Here is an 18,220-nt window from a genome sequence, read left to right as displayed (position 1 = left end):
AACAAGGTTAATGAGAGCAGCTAAAGGTACGAGATGGACTTGGAGGTGTGATAGTCTAGGACGGGCGAGTGAGCGAATATGAAGACTTGTCATTCAGCAAAGCGATGCGGGTATCATCGGGAGCTTTGCTCAGTGCTCGTGAGATCAGATGAGAGCTTCGCCCTGGAGATCTTGAAGCTCGGTGGTCACCCACCTGTCAACGCCGAGAGGCTTAGGTGTACAGCGTCACAACTGTAAAGCCTGTATGTTTGATGATGATCTTAGTTCTTGAGATTTTAGAAATATGTCTCCATTCCCAAATTCCCTCTGTCATCAACCCAGACCAACCCCGCCATCAATCCTTTCCAAGCTCCTGCCCCGCGCCCCCGAGACAATGCCGAGTCGCCCTTCCCCAGAGCTGATTATCAAAAGTGGGGCCCCCGTGCATGGATCCACGGACCCCTGTTCGCGTCTCGTTCCCAACGTTGGGACAGATTTCATGCGCAACTTGAACCCCGAATGAGAACTTCTTCACCATAATCTCAGTTCCTCACTTCTCTCTCACGATTCTCATTTGTTCTGTCTTTTTCACTCACAAAGTAAACGCGAAAATGGATCACTCTCACCACGACCATTCCCATCATGAAATGATGGACCACTCGGCTCACATGGGCCACGGTGATCACGGCGGTGATGGCCAAAACATGTGCAACATGAACGTGAGTCCTTTTCCTCATATCCCTCTCATCAAATCATGATACTGATATGAGAAAAAGATGCTCTTCACCTGGGACACCAACAACCTCTGCATCGTCTTCCGCCAATGGCACATCTCCTCCAACTTTTCCCTCTTCGTCTCCCTCCTCGCCATCGTCGCCCTCGGCGCCGGCTACGAAGCCCTCCGTGAAGCCATCCGTCGCTATGAAGCCGCAGTCACCAGACGGGCCAACTCCGTCCCTCGTAAGTCATTCTTCATACTCTTCCCCAAATATTCCATAGGCTGAGACGATGTGTTTTTCCTTTGGTTCCAAGGAGAAATCGAGTCTCGATATCAAGACGAGGAAGATCATGAACAAGATGCTGAGACAGCCCCCTTCTTTGGCGCTGTGATTACAGGCCAGAACAGAGACGAGGTTACCAAGCGCGCGCACATCATGAAGAGTGTCTTGTATGCGGTACAGAACTTTTATGCTTTTATGATCATGTGAGTATCCTTTCGTAAATGCACTCAAGATGGCAACCTGACAAGATATAAGGCTCATCTTCATGACTTACAACGGCTGGGTCATGCTCGCCTGCTCCTTTGGCGCCGGCCTCGGATACCTCTTGTTTGGCGGCCAGACCACCGTAGCAAAGGAGACAGCCTGCCATTAACGATTTCTACTGTGTAATCTAGTCTCATGTGATCTACCTGTCTCACGCCCAAAAGAATAGACCATTTCATGATTCATACCCAAAACAATCATCTCACATCTTACTGCCTTCCTCCTTCTTGGTCATAATCTCCCCCGCCTTCTTCACATCCTCTTTGGTGACTGTACTCCCCCGTCTCTTCTTCTCCCCCAGCCTCCCCAACCTTTCCAATCCCTCAATGATCCTCTCATCTCCAAAATGACTGTTATGCTCAAACTCTGGCTTCTCCCCATACGCAATCGTGGCCGCATCCACCAGAATCCGAGCGGTCATCCCCCAGACTTTGTACCGCTTTTCCTCTTCAACTGGCTCCTCATCAGGGCTGTGATCTTCAGCCAGTGATGCCAAACCCCCCTCACGAATTTTAGGTTTAGTAACCCTCTGGTTAGTGACCGGGACATAAAAAAAGTGCATCCGCCAGGGCTCCTCGTGCCATTCCGTCCAGGAGCCATTATACCACTCCCCTTCTACCTTTTCGTGACCAGGTTCATCGGTTGACCTGAGGAAGTTGTGAAACGGGGCGGAGAACACGGCGGCGACTTCTTTGGCGTCGAGTCGCGGGATTAGGGAGTCTTCAGCGGTGATTGTTGGGTTGGGCTGCGGGGAGACGGGGTTTGACTGGGGGGATGTGGCGGTGGAGGAAGGGGGGGAGGTGTGCAGGAGGGCGACGACGGGGCGGACGACGAGCTCGGTGCGGGCGAGGTTGGCGGGGAGGTAGCAGAGGTGTTCGATTGTGAAGGGTGGGGGGAGGTGGGTGTTGTCGAGGGGGAGGCCGATTTCCTCGTAGGCTTCGCGGCGGGCGATTTGGTCTTTTCGCAGTGGTCAGTAGTTGTTCAGGGTGGTGAGACGATGGGGGGAATGGTTACAGGGTGTCTCGTGGATGGTGTCCGCCTTCCCACCTGGCAATGCTGCATGACCTGGTACATAGAAGTCAACCACACATTCCATGTAGTATCATCTCACAGCAACCCACCAGAAAAACTCCTCAACGTCGCCGCCCTCATCGTTATCACCACCCTCAAATCCCCCTTCCGGTCCGCATACAACAGCAACAACACCGCCGCCCGTCTACTGACAGGCAACCGATCCCACAACGGAAAAGGAGGCGGCTTGAACGCCCTCAGCCTCGCAACCGCCGCCTGCCATCCCAGACATCAGTCACCATCTATCTCATTTCACTCATTGACCCCAAAGTTCAACTCACAGCAGAAACAGCATTCAACGGCGCCATGGTCTCCCTTTTCCAGTAATACGACCCCTCGTCTTCCTCCCTCTCGCTTTCTTCCTGTTGAGTATCTAAAGCGGTGGGACTCAAACTCGGTGAATCCTGCAACCCCTGAACTACCGTCTTTGTTTCTTCCTGGCCTGGTTGGGCTGGAGTAGAAATGAGATCTTCTTGTTGTTGTTGTTGAGGGTCTTGTTGATCTGACTGATGAGGCTCAGAGACCATCAACGTGCTGGTCATTTTCTGGGGCCAAAGCTTAGGTTAGTTGGTAGGTTAAAAGGGGGGTGAGTAGTGAGGGGGAGGTGACTGGATAAGCGTAAGGCTCGGTCGGATAAGGCGGTGCACTGCACTCTGGAGTGTACTGCATAAGATAGGAAATGCACATGGCAATGTTGCTGGCACTTGACTAGACTGGGGAAATGCAAATGCGGGGCGGGTTCGGGAGTCAAAAGCCGGAGGAGTGCTTGTCATAGGTGGACCTCGGCCGGCCGGTGTTCTGGAAGGGTTGGGTGTTGTCGAAGAGTAAAAGGGGATGGGGAATGTGGGGTAACTTTTTGTTGATGAAGAAAGAGTGGGGGGTGACGTCGAGTGTTGACCTGGAGATATGCATTTCGAGTCCAAACATCAACGGTATTTTAGATGGAAGAACGGGAAAAAAAGACAGTCGAACGACATTATCATGATCAAGTTAAAATCAAAAAGCTCGCTGGGCACCCACACTTTAATTGAGTGTTGTGTTCAGCGCCGAAAACCGTGGGTTTTGCGAGGATTTGAACAGGAGGCTCTGTCACGGAAGGACAGGAACCCTGGGAGGGTATTTTGGGCAACTTTCCTGCCGGCCAGCAGGCTTACCACTTGACCATTGGCCAGGAGCTACTGTTCCTTGTTGAGGAGTGTATGTCTAAACTAATATATATACCATGGTTCAGTTGTTCTCGAGGAAGGAGCAACACAGCATGGAAAGACTCGAGACGGCAGTCACGGAGCAACATGGAAGGAGCTATCCCTATCGAGCCCGCTCTTTCCCAAGTAAGAAGATAGACTCACCCAGGAAGCAAACCACCATTAACCGCACTTCAACCCATCAGCCTATAAATTTGAATCTATGTACACCACCCAGTATAATCACAACACACTCCCCCTCGTCTACCAATGCCCCAAAACCAACACTACGTTTACCATCCCAAAATCCCATGTAACCACATCTACCTATGAATCTCAATACCCAAAACACCAGCCGTTTCAACCCCCCTTCTACAAAACATTCCTCACCCCCTCTACCTCCATCCCCTCCTCCTTCTTCTTCTGTCCCTCTATCTTCTCCCTCTCCTCCCGCTCAATGACACTCTTAGTCCTCCAAGGAACAAGAATACCCAACCCCACCGCCCCCGTTCTCGATCCTCCATACGCCGCTCCGTCAGCAAGCAAAGTGGTGTACCCAGGAATTTCAATCTCTGATCGTGTTGCGTTCGAAGGTTTAGGACTAGGCGTTGGCCTCGGGCTGGTACCCCTGGTTTGCTTGAGCGGGTAATCCAACACCGACACTTGTGCTGTAAAAGACCTGGGCACAAACGGTGGTGGGATATGCACCGGCGGTAGCGGTAGAGAAGCTGCAGGGCTATATCGACTTTCCGTCGCAGTAGCACCTAGCCTAGGCCCGACAGCCGGACTGCGGCTATGACTCTGAGAAGAATCGCTTCCTCCTGCTGGGGTCTTGCGATACCTCGCCGGAGGGGAGGAAGTGTTGCCCCTTGTTACAGTAGCGGGAGGAGGAGGAGGGGAGGCAATGCTACCAAATGTTGTTCTCGTTGGCGTCCCTGTTGCTGATAATGTCGGGGCTCGGGACCAGACTGAATTGGAGTCAGTACCAGACGCGGTAGCTGTATTTGCCGCCGAGAGCCGGGCAGACGTCACGCCTGGGGTGCCACTGGGGGTTGAGACTAATCTTGGAGTTGAAGAAACAGACGTCCCGTGAACATAAGTTGCCACTCCTGGGCCCATCCAGATTGGGTTGTCGTTTGGAGGAATAAGCGTTCCTTCACCCATCAACTCGTGGGCTGATTTTGTCCTGTCATATCCAGCAAGCATCGAATGTTTTGACGCCCTTGCGGATGGAGTTTCGTTGTTGGCAGCCTCAGTCTTGTGCTTGAATGGTGTGGCACCTTCCTCCTGGCCCAAGAGCTGACCCTCGTCGCCATAGACTCTGATCTTGTTTTTGAGTTTGGAGCGTCTCCTTTCTTCGGGGGTTTTGAATGGAGCCGTGGCAACAGCTCCTGCCTTACTGACAATTCGCGAGAAAGATAAATGATTTGGTGTTGTGGGGGTGGTGGGCTTCACGTCTGATCCGAACTGATGTTGGATCTGGTGTAGGGCTCGCCGCTGCTGTGCCGATTCTAGCATCAGGTTGTATGGTCCTTTCTGCTTAGAAGGAGATCGAAGAGGTGTTACTGGATAAACACCTGTAGAGCGCCTAAAGACTTTGCTGAGGATGGAGCTGTACCTCTTCGGGGACGTGGGGGAAGGGGTGAAATGGCTCGACCAAGCATCGTGTGACTTGGCATCGATGCTGACGGTCTGAGTGACAACGTCACTTCCTGGCCTCGATATAGGTATAGACCGAGTGCCCTGCGTCCTCGAGATGCTGCAAGTTCGTCTGCCTCGACAGCCCATACTTGAATCCCCGTCTGCGTGGACTTCCCCGTCAAGGTCACCAAGCCTATTACCGTTGTCGCCGGGCGGGGAAGGCTTTTGAGATGGAGAGGGTGATGGGGAACTCCGCGATGGTTTGCGCGAGTGGGAAGAGGAGGGAGGGTGGATATGGAAATGGGAAGGGCCGCCAAAGATGCTAGTACTCGCCATGACAGACCGGTCGCCAGGCTGGAGGTGCCTCTGGGGGGCGCTTGTGGCACTTAGGGCGCTAAAAGCGCTGCTCCCCGAGGGACGGCGTATGTTTTGCAGCTGCTGGCCTTCGCGCGGGGACTGATGGTAATGGTATGAAGAAGGAGGCGGCTGAGGGGGAGAAGCTAGTAAAGGTTTGGTCGAGTGGTGGCTGCTACTATACCAGCTACTTGGCTCGCTGCTTGCATTCCCTGCATCTGCTGTGTTTATCTCGGTCAATTGGATGCCCTTGATGATTTGCTCAAGCGGTATGTGCTTCGACGAGCTCGCTGTCGAAGAGACATGAGCAGGAGAGTTAGGGGGTGTTTTGGACACCATTTCCACAGCTGCTTCATGATACATGTCGTGGCTGGACCTTTGCTCGTCTGAATCCGGTATGCGGTAGCCTCGATACCAAGCATGATCATCATGCACGGCGGATCGTGGCGTCTTCTTCAACGGTGAGGGTCCCGGGGCCGCCTTCTTCTCTCGAGGGAAGTCAGGTTTGTTGCGTCGAGCAATGTGTGAAGTAAGAGAAGATGCATGTGGAGTCGAACCCAGTCTACTCCTTGGAGGGTTGAGGGAAGACGCATTAGAAGGGCGCCTTTCCTCGGGTTCTAATGTTCGCAACGCGGTGTTGATGTCCATCAAAGCTGTTTCAGAGATAGCTGTGACTGGCTCTCGACTGACATCCTTCTGCAGAGGAGAGGTCACCGACTGATTGCTCAATGGAGAGGGCAGCCATGGCTCTGTCAGTGAGTTCTTTGGTCCTTCTGTCCAGGCATGCTCGTATTCATGTAGTTGTCGGCGTAGCTCCACTTCTTCAGGAGCGATCTGGGTATTTGACCTGTTACAAGACACGTATGCGGTCATGTGGTGTGTTGAGTCGATAGACCCTTCTCTTGATGCTGAGGTACGGAAGCCATCATGCCCCGTCATCTTCCATAACTTAGGAAGCGCCGATTTTGGCTGAGGCGAGATGACATCGTCAGATGCACGAGTCGGAATGGAAACGTGGGTGTGAGCTGGCATTTCTTGTTGATTACCCTCCTGCCCCTGTTTCTCTAATACCCCGCGTTGGTCAGTGTCGAGTGAAAGCATATCTTCGGTACCCGCAAATGCCACATTCATTTCCCTGCTAAGAACAGATACTGATGATAGTCTCCTATCTGGGGGAGGCGGAGGTAGGTTCTTGGTGTGGTATCTCTGTACCTGTTCGACGGGGGGAGGTAAAAATTGGTGGGCGGCCTGCATCTCTGCCCGGGCCAAAGACGAGACTGATCCATTGGGATGCTTCGTGAAGGCTACGTCGGGACCCATGATCGGCGGCTCCTATATCGTGTCAAACATGTCATTGCATAGTTGATCGGATTGAACCACGTTTTCGGAGACAAGGGACATGGTTGAGATAAAAGTGGTCGAAAGCGGACACGGGAATCTCGCGTGGCTGTCCAAACCAGACTGTCGGGACTTTGCAACATCACGACAAAGAAACGGAAAACCCCGATGCCGCGTAGCCACACCTGATACCTTTCAACCATACCAAGGGCTAGCTGCGGGTGACGGAACTTCTTCGGTCCTCGTCTTTGTTGGAGTTGGTCAACCATACCATCAGGTCTTTGTCTGGATCAATAAAACTAAGCGGAGCGGCGCCCTTGACGAGTTGAGCCTTCGCGGCCTCCGAGTCCAACATAAAAGGTCAGATGCCGAGAAATGGTTTCGAAGTTGGGATGTTAATTTGATCAGATCATGCTATGTGATATCTCGCTGGTCCATATTAGCATAACGTGAGATCATCATCAAGAGGACCAGTCCATACCTAATCCAAACGCTGCCCGAACGCCTGCTCCATGATACATATGTGCCGTGTTTCCCATTCCAGTCTATACCAGCCTGTACCCAAGAATAAAAGTCAGCCGACTTTATTCATCTCCGCTTAGTCATGATGTAAGTGTATTGCCGAAGAGCCACCTCTTCAGTCCTCGTCTTCGTACTTGTTTCCTTGAAAGTCTCCCAGAAGAATATCCTCAGCGTCCAGCCCAACTGGGTTGTTCCTAATCCATTCCGTCTCAACCCGGAAGAAAATCCATATCCAGCGCCTAAACACCTCTAGAAACTGAATGAGAAAGATGGAACTTTCAAAGTTGCTGATTTGGTCAAGACTGGGGTTCAGCTTGATCATCCAGGTGCACCGCAAAGTCAGGTCCAACGCAATAACAGCGTAGTAAACCCCTGGTTTATGCACCAATAACCTCCTCCTCAACCCATACGGATGGTCGGGAGAGTTTCTTTCCCGTGCATCAGAAAAGAGAGTCAAATCCCAATCCTTGGCAACATCCCAGTAAAAACTGTAGAAGGAATTCAGCAGACAAGCGGCAATCCACGCGCGGGACAGGCCAGGTGAAGCTTCGGTCTGATTCCTCAGCATGGCACCGATGACAATGACTGGGAAAGCAGTTGAGTACTTTGCGGCGTTGGCCAAGTGTTGACCACCCCATCCTGTAGCCTCTCTCAAAGGAGCGCTCCGAACACGAACGTACTCGATCAGACATTGCCTGAGTCGAATGGCACTTGGAACAGCCATTATCACGGGGACAAGAACATCACCTCCGCAGCCCCGATCCGGTCTGGCGGTAGCAGAACCATTGCTAGTGAGGAACATGCAAAGGCAGACAAAGAGATCGGCCAGTACTTTGGCATAGCTGGTGAGCACATCGGCAAGCAGGATGTCCCCAAACTTTCCGTCTTTTGCCTCGGCCAGACCTCCAACGCTAACTCTCTTCAAAGTCCTAAGGAGTCGACTTCTTCCGTGGTGGGATACCGAGAGTTTGCGAAGCGGGACGGAGAAGAGCAGGGCGATAACGAGTAGGTTGGTCATGGGAATCCAGTCGTAGTCGATCACACGTTGAGGATCTCCTCGCGTCAGCATCCAGAAGATCACTATCGACAGGCCGGAGGCGGAGGAGAGGAGGGAGGCGATGCGGTAGGTCGAATGGTGATGGGTCAGTTGGGCCGAGCTCGACCTGCCCGGGTAGCGGATCAAAGAGGGCACATCGATTCGACGAATGTGAAGGAAATGGAGATTGAGACCCCATCCCCACACGGCTGTAGTAAAATGTCAGAACAGGAGAGCTTCACAGCAAGTTCAAAGGGCAGGGCATACCCAGAATCACGATGATTGCTACTCGGTAGGGCAGTGGGAAGGCCAAGCTGAAAGCATCGAGCTGCGGCTCAACCGCCGGGTCACCGTCCATTGTGCCTGTCTTCTGGTGATGCCTTTACCGCAGGCATCGAGAAGTGTCGAAGAAGGGCGAGATAAGTAAACAAAGAGCAAAAGCGAGAGACTGTGTCAACGACTATAAAAGCTGAAGGGGAAGAAAATTCGTGTTTCGAATTGAATAATTCGTACGTACATCCGTCGCGTGCTGTCCTGTGCCCCCTGTAATTAATTTTGGAGACCGACGTCAGCCTGGACGTTGGGGCATGTGGGGACCACCTAAGTCTAAGCCCGAAACGGCCCCGCTGTTGTGTCCGCATCCAGGGACAGGGATACCGGTGCGTAGATCCAGAGCTCACCGAGGTCCAAGACTCCAAAGCCGAGCATCAACACCACGACCATTTCTCTTCACGCGCCATCGCATCTTCGACTGTAAACTTTTTTGGAACCAGGCAATGCGCTGAGCGCTGCGAGCAAAGACCTTTCTGAATATTCAACTGCGACAGACACAATGGCGTCACAGCCCCCCAAATCGCAGCCGCCACCGCCTCTCACAAGCTCTCCATACCCTTACGCTGCCGCGCCAGACATCATCCGCGCCCACCAAAAAGACGCCTACTTCCAAGGCCTCCTCACCAACCAGATCTCCGACCTCCACCGCCGTCTCCGCGGCGCCCGATCTGCCCACTCATGGGCGACCGAGACCCGCACAATAGGCGATGCCCTCTACCTCTGCCTTACAACCCTAATCGGCAACCGCACGCTCGGAGAAGAATACTGCGATCTTGTCCAAGTCGAAGCGCCCCCCTCTCCTCCCTCGCAGCAACAAGCAACCACCTACCCCGACTCCCACATCCCCCCCAAACCCACCTCCCAACCCGGCCCCCTTCTCCCCTCCCTCTCCCGCCGAGCAGGCTTCATCGCAACCTCAACACTAACCCCCTACCTCCTCACCCTCCTCCTCCCCAAACTCCGCTCCTCCCTACGCCGCCTTCTCACCACCCGGCTGACAACCCTCACCACCCGCGGCCTCGACACAACAAAACAAGGCCAACCCACCTCTGAAGCCCGCGCCCTCCGCTACATCCTAACCCACCTCTCCTCCCTCACCAACCCAGCCCACATCCACGCCATCACCCTCGCAACCTTTTACTTCACCGGCGCGTATTACTCCCTCTCCAAGCGGCTCTTCGGCCTCCGCTACATCTTCACCAAGCGCATCCCCGACACCCCAGGAGCAAGCCAAAACTCTGGTCGCGGAGGCTACGAAGTGCTCGGCGTCCTCCTCGTCACCCAAATGCTCGTCAGGACCTACCTCCACCTCTCCCAACAACTGTCTTCCTCCCCTTCGTCAAATATAGACGACATCCCCACATCATCAGACCGGCACATCCCCTCCGGCCTCGTCGAAGTCTCTTTGGACGACAACGCCTACGCCCTCAACACCTCCCTCCTTGACACCTCGGCCCCCGCTCCCCAGAACCAGCGCTCATTGGCGGAGATTGCCAGGACGACTCACACCCCGTTGGTGAAAGGGGGGACGAAGCCGAGGTATGATCTCAGTGACGGGAAGCAAATGGCTTGGATAAAGGGTTACAATCCCAGGAAGTGCACGCTCTGTCTGGAGGAGCTGAGGGACCCGGCGGTGACGAGCTGCGGGCATGTGTTTTGCTGGGAGTGCATCGGGGATTGGGTGAGGGAGAAGCCAGAGTGTCCGTTGTGCAGGAGGGAGGCGATGGGACAGAAGATTTTGCCGCTGAGGATGGTGCATGTTCACTAGACATGATGGTTTTGGTGGGGAAAAAAGGAGAAAGCGTAATGTAAACAGGGGCTGTCATGTAAATAAATGATGTGTATGATTGAGGGAAGCGAAGACTAGTAACTACTAATATCAAGTTTGGACACCTCGGGTTGTTTGAGACATGGTTCAAAATTCAACTAGTAATGATTCTGCTTGCTTTGAATTGCAACAACTCAAGTATAAAAATACGTTATACATCTGGTAAAGACTTCAATCATAGATTTCACACAAGATAAAAAAAATAAAAAAACCACTGTCGAGAAAAAACAAAAGCAATCAAAAAAGCCTCCCCAGATATTCACTCCAATCAAAAAAAAAAACATCTATCCTGATTCTTCTTCCCGAGAAAAAAAATGGCAGTACAGCAAGAAAAGGTATCAAGTAACCCCCCCTTCAACCACCACCACCACCACCACCACCATTAGTTTTGCTTGTCCTTAGTCTCCCTTTCTTCTCTTCCTCAAATTGTAAAATAATACAAGAAAGGAACACTGCAATCGAAAACTTAACCAAACAAAACACAAAGATGGAAATCAGGATATTATAAACCGGTAAAAACCACCAGGGTCCACCAAGCAATCCATCTTCTTTCGCTCCCACTTCTGTTAGAGAGATTAGAGAGGAAAAGAGAAATAGCCAGCTTGCGCGGACCAGAAAAGATGAAGAAACCCCCAGTCAACCAAACCACAAAAGAAATCAAGGTGAGCTGCGACTTTGCACCCCGTGTGAGAAGAAAAGGAAACGACCAAAAGAATGCATCACGTCCATCGCCGAGAGGTATCATCAAGAGAAAAAGAAGAAAAACCGTATGCCCACAATATGCCCATCATGCCTCGCCACTTAACTCCTTGATCGGAATGATGTTATTACCCAGGCCCCATGCCCTGGAGCCCCCGGATGCTACCCGTTTCCCATATGCATACACGCTTCTCAGACACCATGCTAAAGCTTCAAATGGTAAACAACACAATCTCTCCCCGGTCATTCCTCTTCATCCGCAGAGTCTTGAACAACTCCTTCTCTTCCATCAACTTGCTGAGGCTGACGCCCGAGTTGCTGCGTTCACGGTGGTACCTCTTAAGTGCCTTGTTGACGCTGCATCCCTTCTCACTCTCGGGACCCTTGGTAACGAGGCTCAAAAAGTGGTCGGCGGCGGGCTTGTAAATGACCATCTGGCCACTTGCCACGTCACCCTCCTTGCTATCCTTGGATCCAGGTCGGTATTCGAGGAGCTTTGGCTCCTTGCCGCCTTCAAGGCGCTTGGGGCTGCTGGAGCTGGAACTCTTCTTCTTGGAGTCCTTGGAGCTGGAGCTGGTCTTGGCCTTCTTCTTGGACGACTTCGTCTTGGAAGGTCCGGCAATCATGGCCATCAGGCCGTTGCTCAAAGACTCGGTTGTCGTGCGCGCAAGGGACTTGTGGTGATGCTTGGACGACTTGGTCTTCTTCAAAGGACTTGCTGGTGTCGCAATATTGTCTCCAGAATAGTCTGGAGATGGTGGGAATACGGACGACCTGCTCATAAGACCTTTCAAGCCACCAGTCAACCCGGAGTGCATTACTGGTGGGGCATCGATCATGACCTGGTCGGTTTCGATGTGTAGTCTTTTGCGCTTCTTGTCTTTCTTGACGCTACTTTCGCTGTCCTTGGTCTTTCTCCGGGGCTGTTTTGGCGCGGGTGTCTGGAACTGGTTCAAGGCTACAGCACCATTTTCTTGATGAATGAGGGCATGGTCTTCGAAGTTGTCGCCGCCGTTGGCCTCCGGGTCAAACCGCACGAGGGACATCTCCTCGTTTGCTGGAACCTGAGTAGGGACGGGAAGGGGAAGCGAAACATTGGAAGCGGTTGGCGTGGGGTTGTCGACCATGAAATCAAAGACATTCACGTTGCCTCCCATGTCCACGGCAGAAGGCGGGGTAGGCGCTTCCGGAAGGTTGATGGAACGGCTATCATCGTCACTGCGTTGCTCGTAATTCTTCCAGTTGTCCTCCTCGGCGACTGATTCGACATATGCTGGTTGAGCCATGGCGGCAGGTGGAGGAGGTGGTGCGAGAGGGGGAACGCGCTGCTGGTGTTGCTGCTGCTTTGGCTTCTTCTCTTTATAGAGGGCACCCTGATACTTTTGTTCCTCACTCATACAACTCTGTGTCCCAGTCAGCTCTGCTGGTGTAACACACATGACCAGGTCGTCGTACCGTGTGCCAGCGATATTCTGTGCCAGGAAAATGTACCATACAGTCGATGCAGGTAAAGGTAGCACCTCGACAGCGGTTGCGGTGCGGGTCGAGTTTCTTCTTGGTGAAGATGTCTCCACAGGCCTGTTCAGAGTCGCAAAAACAATGGTTAGATATAGAGCGGGGGGAAAGCAAGACTAATTGGTGGGTGTCTGGGGAGCGCGGGGAAGATATGGACGGCAGTGTGTGTGTTCTCGTGGCGATGTGGGAAAACAAGCAACAGGGCAAAGGAGGGAGGGAGGGATCAGCTTGATCAATACTGGGGGAGGGGTGCGGGAAGGAGGGGTGGTGTGCCAGGGTGGGTGACCAGTCTTGGCCGCCGTGACCCGTGGAGGTGGGTGGTGTGCGGCAGTGTGTGATGTCAGTTGAGATTGCCCTTCGGGATGGTCATGGGGGGTGAAAACAGACCACACCAACAAGGGGGAGGGGTGACAATTGGGGAATCAACAGACACACACACACACACACACACACGGCCGTTGAAGCTGTGTTTGGTCTCAACGGCAGCAGTATCCGATATGGACGACGGAGGGATGAAGCATGAAGGAATAGAGACATGATGACTTTACCTCGCACGAAAAGGAAACCATGGTGTCAGTTGGCCCTTGGTATCCTCGGGGTTGGTCCAATTGGTGGTGCAGAGTCTGCAAAATGTGTAGCGGCTTATTGCCCTGCTGTCGGTGGTCTCGGAGGCGGCTTTTCTGGCTGTTAGCTGGCAGTTGCAAGCAGGTCGAGTTCTGTCCAATCGTTCCGGGACGGTGAAGACGAGGCAAAGGAGGCTGTTGCCCGGGTTCTTAGTGTTGGGGGTGCGGTGAAGAAAAGAGAACTGAAGAGATGAAGAATGGGTCTCGGACGGGCCTTGTGGGCTTCTGTCAGGTACGGATGGCCTGGGTAGAGCGTATGCGGCGGCACAGGGTAGAGATGGGGCTGTGTTGGGGCGAGCTGAGGGTCCGGTTTGTACATACAGCGAGCGTCCCTCAGGATTGTCAACAAAGTGGGCTCTGCTTGCTGCTGCGCTGCGCCGTTGGGCACGAATGAGAGCGGATGAAGCTGACGGGCAGAACTGTAGAACGGCGCACTAGCAACAGCGGGGGCTAGCGGGCTGGTGAGGCCGATCCACGGTAGTCGACGGGAGTCCGGTCTTCGTGGCCGGCTTGGAATCGTGGGATTCGAAGAAAAATTTGTGTGCGCTGTCAACAGGAAAAAGTCGAATTTGGATGGCTTGGACTGGTGTTTGGTTGGAGGTTTTTGGGCGCCGATGCATCGCTAGTCTCTGCGTTGCCCTGTTGCCGGGCCCGCAGTCCCGCAGCCCACGAGCCCACCCACGAGCCACAGCAGCCCCTCCACCCGCTCTTGGTTGCGGAGCTGCCCGTTTGTCCCGATTTGCTACAGAGTGCCCTGAGTGGCTGACAGAACCGCTGGAGATGACCCCTCTTGGTTCGAAAAGCGGGGAGATGTGGCACAACAAACTGCATCCTCAACACGAAACTTGACTTGAAGCGCGTCTTTGGTTGGTCAGGAGACAGCTCGAAGCGCGTTTCAATTCATTTAAAAAAAGAAGCCAATGCCGGCACAACACCACTTCTTGCATCGATGACGGTTCATCTGACCTGTGATCAGTCCCGAGTATTGCTCAAAAGAGATGAAGGAAAAGGGGCAACCCAGCCCTCTTCGCGGCCACAATACAGACATCAAGGACCAGCAAAAAAACCCTTCATGCAGAGAGGGCCAGAATGATGTCGTTTGGGCAGTCTTTCTGTACCCAAACGCAGCTAAACAGGTGGGGGCTTACCCGTGAGGCGGTTCGGTGGATTCACCGCGGCCTAGCTCAGGAACAGCGCAGCACAGGCACTCAATTCGTCAATGCAGCCCCCGAATTGAGTTTGCCTTGATGCTTCTAGAGCAATTCGGCAGCGCCTACTCCATCAAGAGCTCAAGCTCTTGAACTGGAGAAGCTGTCAAGCCGATTGAAGCACGCCGTCGGGTGTTGCAACCTTTGCCCCTTATCCAGTCGTCTCCTGTTTCAGACCTGGCGCGACGTCTTCCTGCCGATTGGTACGAGCCAGTGATCGAGCCAGCCTGAATCGCAAACGAGTTGCATGAACAGTGGCACAATCCAATGCGAGGGGCCCGTTCGCGCGCGCGCGACGACAGCACCTGCCTCCTGAACAGTGCCGGCGCTGGATGGATGGATTTTGAGATGGCATTCCCACAAGCCACAGAGTGTGGTTGGTTTAAAGCCTGGTCGTGGCTTGGTTGTTAACCCCCCCCACTCCCTGTCAGATCGGCCTCTCGGGTCCGGGGTCGGGGCAACCTGACAGCAATTCCAAGGTTGCAATCGATAAGCTTGAAACCCCTCCACGATGCCACTGTGGCCGTCATGACTGTCAGCTCTGAGCTCTGGGCAAGGCGAAGAGCAAGGGAGGGAGTAGAACATCTCGAAGGCCTCAACAAAAAAAAGAAATTCGGACGATAGCGGGAGGCCGGGCCCGTTCAATTCGGCCTGACAGGCGGGCCAGGTGGAGGACGGTCGAACAGCTGGCCCGGCCGGGTTGAGCTGGCTTCAGTTGGAGAGTGCGGACGGCAATCAGCGGCAGATCTGCTCGGTTGAGGTAAAATTACATCATGCCCAAAAGACTGCATGTCCAGCGGTAGATTTGGAGCTGCAGGCATATTTCCACTTTGCTCCTGCTGCATCTGCATTTTGACTCTCCATCTCAAATCACCTTGTCTCAATTTGAGCCCCCCTTGTCCGTGAGACTCACTGCTCACAACAACGTCTCCCAACCCCTGTTTGTTTCGCCCATCGCATCCACTCCCGCCTCGTCTCCTAAATAAGCTCGGATAGCTAAGGGTCCCTGCTTTGCTGGGCATTTGCTGTACCTAACCTGCCATACCCACCGCCCTTTTTTACTGGCACCCGCTGCCCAAACCTCAACAAACCTCATCATGTCCTCGTCTCCTCACGAGTCGTCATCGTCTGCAGGCAATCCTCTCGTGCAGCAGACACTCTCGTTGATGAGCACCGCAGCGGGCTACATGCGCCTGCCAGCCATCGCGACTTCTGTATGACCCGATACTCCTCCTGCCTCTCCCGCCCAGTGCCTGAATGGCTACAGCGCCAACCGCGCAGACTGGCTCAGGGGGCAAGTTTTTTGAGAAACACTTTTTGATATCCAGTCCTCATAACTAACCAATTGTTTCCTGGCATGTAGGGGCTTGCAGCCTTGCTGACAGCTCTCCTGTACTTCAAGCAAAAGTATATCCTCCATCGCCCCCCCCCGATTTCAACGATAACGTCATCCTAACCTCATCTTCCCCTCTCAGAGCACTAATCTACCCGGCCTCCATCCCCGCCAACGCCCGCACTGACGTCCCCCGGCCGAGCCAATACCACTTCAGCGACTACGAAGAGCTCATCATCCCCACCAACGATGGCGAGAAGCTCTCGGCCTTTTACATCCGGGGCCCTCGGCGAAACAACCCCAACTCGGACGTGACCGTGCTTATGTTCCACGGCAACGCAGGTAACATTGGTCATCGTCTCCCCATCGCCCGTATGCTCATCGCCGCCACGGGGTGCAACGTCTTTATGCTTGAATACCGCGGATATGGCATTTCCACTGGTACGCCTGATGAATCAGGGTTGAACATGGACGCCCAGACGGCATTGGATTACCTGAGGGATAGGGCCGAGACGAGAAACCACAAGATTGTGGTGTATGGTCAGAGTTTGGGGGGTGCGGTGGGGATCAAGCTGGTGGCTAAGAACCAGTCCCAGGGCGGGAAGGGAGGGGATATTGTGGGGTTGGTGCTGGAGAATACCTTTCTGAGCATGAGGAAGCTGATCCCGAGTATTATGCCGCCGGCCAAGTATTTGGCGTATTTGTGCCATCAGGTGTGGGGAAGCGATGGGTTGATTGGGGGGATCAAGGTGCCGACGCTGTTTTTGAGTGGGTTGCAGGATGAGATTGTTCCGTGAGTACTTTGCCTCGGCTTGTGGGTTGGGAAGTATACGCTGACGCTGAAAAGTCCAATCCATATGAAGAAGCTCTATGACTTGAGCAACGCCCCGGTCAAGATTTGGAAGCCGCTGCCTGGGGGAGATCACAACTCGAGTGTGATTGAAGAAGGGTATTTCGAGGCCATTGCCGAGTTTATCAACAGGGTTGTGAGGGAAAGGAGGGAGAAGGACGAGAAGGATGAGCTTTGAGGTCTACGTCATGACAGACGGGACAACAACGGAAACGGTGAGAGGAAACGGAGACACAAAACATAGTGATACCCCCCTAACCTTTTTTGCGGAAGAGAGAGGCGAAAGGTTACTACTAGATATACAAAAACTCAAGAGGTACAAGACAAAAAAAATATGAAAGAAAAGATTGGAACCACTGGTGGTCATTTGCTACGGGTGTGTGATTATTGTACGGACAAGAGTTTTCAACCAGGATCATTTTCTCGGGACCGGACAGTCGGATCACGGGCAGGAACGAAACTGGTGAGGTGATAGAGGGAGCATGAAGGTGGAGTGCTCTATCCCAAACATGATAGTTCCTAGTTAGTTGGCGATACTTGCCGGCTGTTGAGGTTGTGTTGTGTGTGGGTGGTTAGATATTAATTGGCTGGGCGGGGCTTCCCAATGCGGCGGTCCATAGTCGGTCCCTTGCGTTCGGTTCGGCAAGGTGAGCAAGTTGCGCAGCTTTGAAGAATAAGCGAGGAATGGATTGGGGATGTGTGTCTCGTCTCGGGATGGGGTGGTGGGTTTGTGTGTTCAGCTCGGTAGTGGCTTTGCGGGGGGATTATTGGATGGTGGGATGGGGGAATGACAGTGGCGGAGATATAAAAAGGTTATAGTAGGGTTGGTATAGGGCTGCTGCTTGCTGCTTTGGTATTTGAAGAAAAGCCGCGCAGGTTGGATTACGCAAGTGCATTTGCTTTTTGCTGGGAATGATGAGATGGGGAAATCTGGGGTGAGGGGCATGAGGTAGTAGGCGGCAGAGAGAGAGGGGATTGGGGACTGGGATTGGTGAGTTGAGTTTGAGGGGGAGAGGCAAGGGAGAAGTCATTGGATGATTTTTGGTTTCTAGAATTACTCCGAAGTGTTGCCTTGGGTTTTGGAACATGAGACTTTTGAGTGAGTTGGTCATGTGTGGGAAGGCGATCATAGCATGATATTGGATAGGGGCCAAAACAGGAGATTTTGACGGGATCTTTCGGTTCTGGAAAGGTCACTTCATCGTCGGAGGCAAATCAGTTGTCCTGGCTGAGAAGATCAGTTAGTTAACAAGGGGTAACTTTGAGAGTTCTAGAATGACAATTTGTCACGTTACAGAGCGGCAAAGGGTGAAGCGTGAGGTGATCATAGCAGGACTAATAATAGACATGGGCTATGGGATGGGCGGGAAGGGAATAAGGGGCGTGTGGAATGCGCATCTTTTTACTTGGTACGGGTTTCAATAGCGGCGATTGAGTGCAT

At 53.2% G+C, this 18,220-nt stretch overlaps 9 protein-coding genes across 9 annotated transcripts; 3 read left to right on the top strand and 6 right to left on the bottom strand.

Moving 5' to 3' along the window:
• Positions 1-214: 214 nt before the first annotated feature.
• Positions 215-1,926, top strand: CTR2 (copper transpport protein). The gene is made up of 4 exons (XM_062884814.1): positions 215-698; positions 756-939; positions 1,012-1,183; positions 1,236-1,926. Exons 1-4 carry the CDS (start codon positions 591-593, stop codon positions 1,351-1,353), a joined length of 582 nt encoding a protein of 193 aa, XP_062747715.1. The 5' UTR covers positions 215-590; the 3' UTR covers positions 1,354-1,926.
• On the bottom strand, positions 1,447-2,340 carry PCD1_2 (8-oxo-dGTP diphosphatase; the record flags this gene model as incomplete). The annotated part of the gene is made up of 2 exons (XM_062882755.1): positions 1,447-2,201; positions 2,259-2,340. The coding sequence occupies 2 exons, from the start codon at positions 2,338-2,340 to the stop codon at positions 1,447-1,449; spliced, it is 837 nt and encodes a 278-aa protein (XP_062747714.1).
• Positions 2,341-2,351: 11 nt separating this feature from the next.
• PCD1_1 (8-oxo-dGTP diphosphatase) lies at positions 2,352-3,019 on the bottom strand (the record flags this gene model as incomplete). The annotated part of the gene is made up of 2 exons (XM_062882754.1): positions 2,597-3,019; positions 2,352-2,531 (listed from the first exon to the last, which is right to left on the bottom strand). The coding sequence occupies exons 1-2, from the start codon at positions 2,855-2,857 to the stop codon at positions 2,352-2,354; spliced, it is 441 nt and encodes a 146-aa protein (XP_062747713.1). The 5' UTR covers positions 2,858-3,019.
• An 852-nt stretch (positions 3,020-3,871) lies between these two features.
• QC762_104190 (uncharacterized protein) lies at positions 3,872-6,814 on the bottom strand (the record flags this gene model as incomplete). The annotated part of the gene is made up of 1 exon (XM_062884813.1): positions 3,872-6,814. One exon carries the CDS (start codon positions 6,812-6,814, stop codon positions 3,872-3,874), a length of 2,943 nt encoding a protein of 980 aa, XP_062747712.1.
• Positions 6,815-7,469: 655 nt separating this feature from the next.
• ERD1 (protein-ER retention protein) lies at positions 7,470-8,948 on the bottom strand (the record flags this gene model as incomplete). The annotated part of the gene is made up of 2 exons (XM_062884812.1): positions 8,658-8,948; positions 7,470-8,599 (listed from the first exon to the last, which is right to left on the bottom strand). Exons 1-2 carry the CDS (start codon positions 8,746-8,748, stop codon positions 7,470-7,472), a joined length of 1,221 nt encoding a protein of 406 aa, XP_062747711.1. The 5' UTR covers positions 8,749-8,948.
• Positions 8,949-9,222: 274 nt separating this feature from the next.
• PEX10 (peroxisome biogenesis factor 10) lies at positions 9,223-10,491 on the top strand (the record flags this gene model as incomplete). The annotated part of the gene is made up of 1 exon (XM_062884811.1): positions 9,223-10,491. One exon carries the CDS (start codon positions 9,223-9,225, stop codon positions 10,489-10,491), a length of 1,269 nt encoding a protein of 422 aa, XP_062747710.1.
• Positions 9,235-13,334, bottom strand: QC762_104160 (uncharacterized protein; the record flags this gene model as incomplete). The annotated part of the gene is made up of 3 exons (XM_062884810.1): positions 9,235-12,653; positions 12,706-12,828; positions 13,314-13,334. 3 exons carry the CDS (start codon positions 13,332-13,334, stop codon positions 11,463-11,465), a joined length of 1,335 nt encoding a protein of 444 aa, XP_062747709.1. The 3' UTR covers positions 9,235-11,462.
• A 118-nt stretch (positions 13,335-13,452) lies between these two features.
• QC762_0001620 (uncharacterized protein) lies at positions 13,453-14,008 on the bottom strand (the record flags this gene model as incomplete). The annotated part of the gene is given in 3 exon segments (XM_062882753.1): positions 13,453-13,523; positions 13,710-13,807; positions 13,824-14,008. The coding sequence occupies 3 exon segments, from the start codon at positions 14,006-14,008 to the stop codon at positions 13,453-13,455; spliced, it is 354 nt and encodes a 117-aa protein (XP_062747708.1).
• A 394-nt stretch (positions 14,009-14,402) lies between these two features.
• bem46 (bem46 protein, variant) lies at positions 14,403-17,133 on the top strand. The gene is made up of 4 exons (XM_062884809.1): positions 14,403-15,810; positions 15,960-16,003; positions 16,072-16,722; positions 16,777-17,133. Exons 1-4 carry the CDS (start codon positions 15,694-15,696, stop codon positions 16,955-16,957), a joined length of 993 nt encoding a protein of 330 aa, XP_062747707.1. The 5' UTR covers positions 14,403-15,693; the 3' UTR covers positions 16,958-17,133.
• Positions 17,134-18,220: the final 1,087 nt, after the last annotated feature.

The sequence above is a fragment of the Podospora pseudocomata genome (assembly GCF_035222375.1).
Source record: "Podospora pseudocomata strain CBS 415.72m chromosome 1 map unlocalized CBS415.72m_1, whole genome shotgun sequence".
Lineage (NCBI taxonomy): Eukaryota > Fungi > Ascomycota > Sordariomycetes > Sordariales > Podosporaceae > Podospora > Podospora pseudocomata.
The sequence above is the reverse complement of the archived record's forward strand: the minus strand, read 5'-3'. Positions and strand labels throughout refer to the sequence as shown.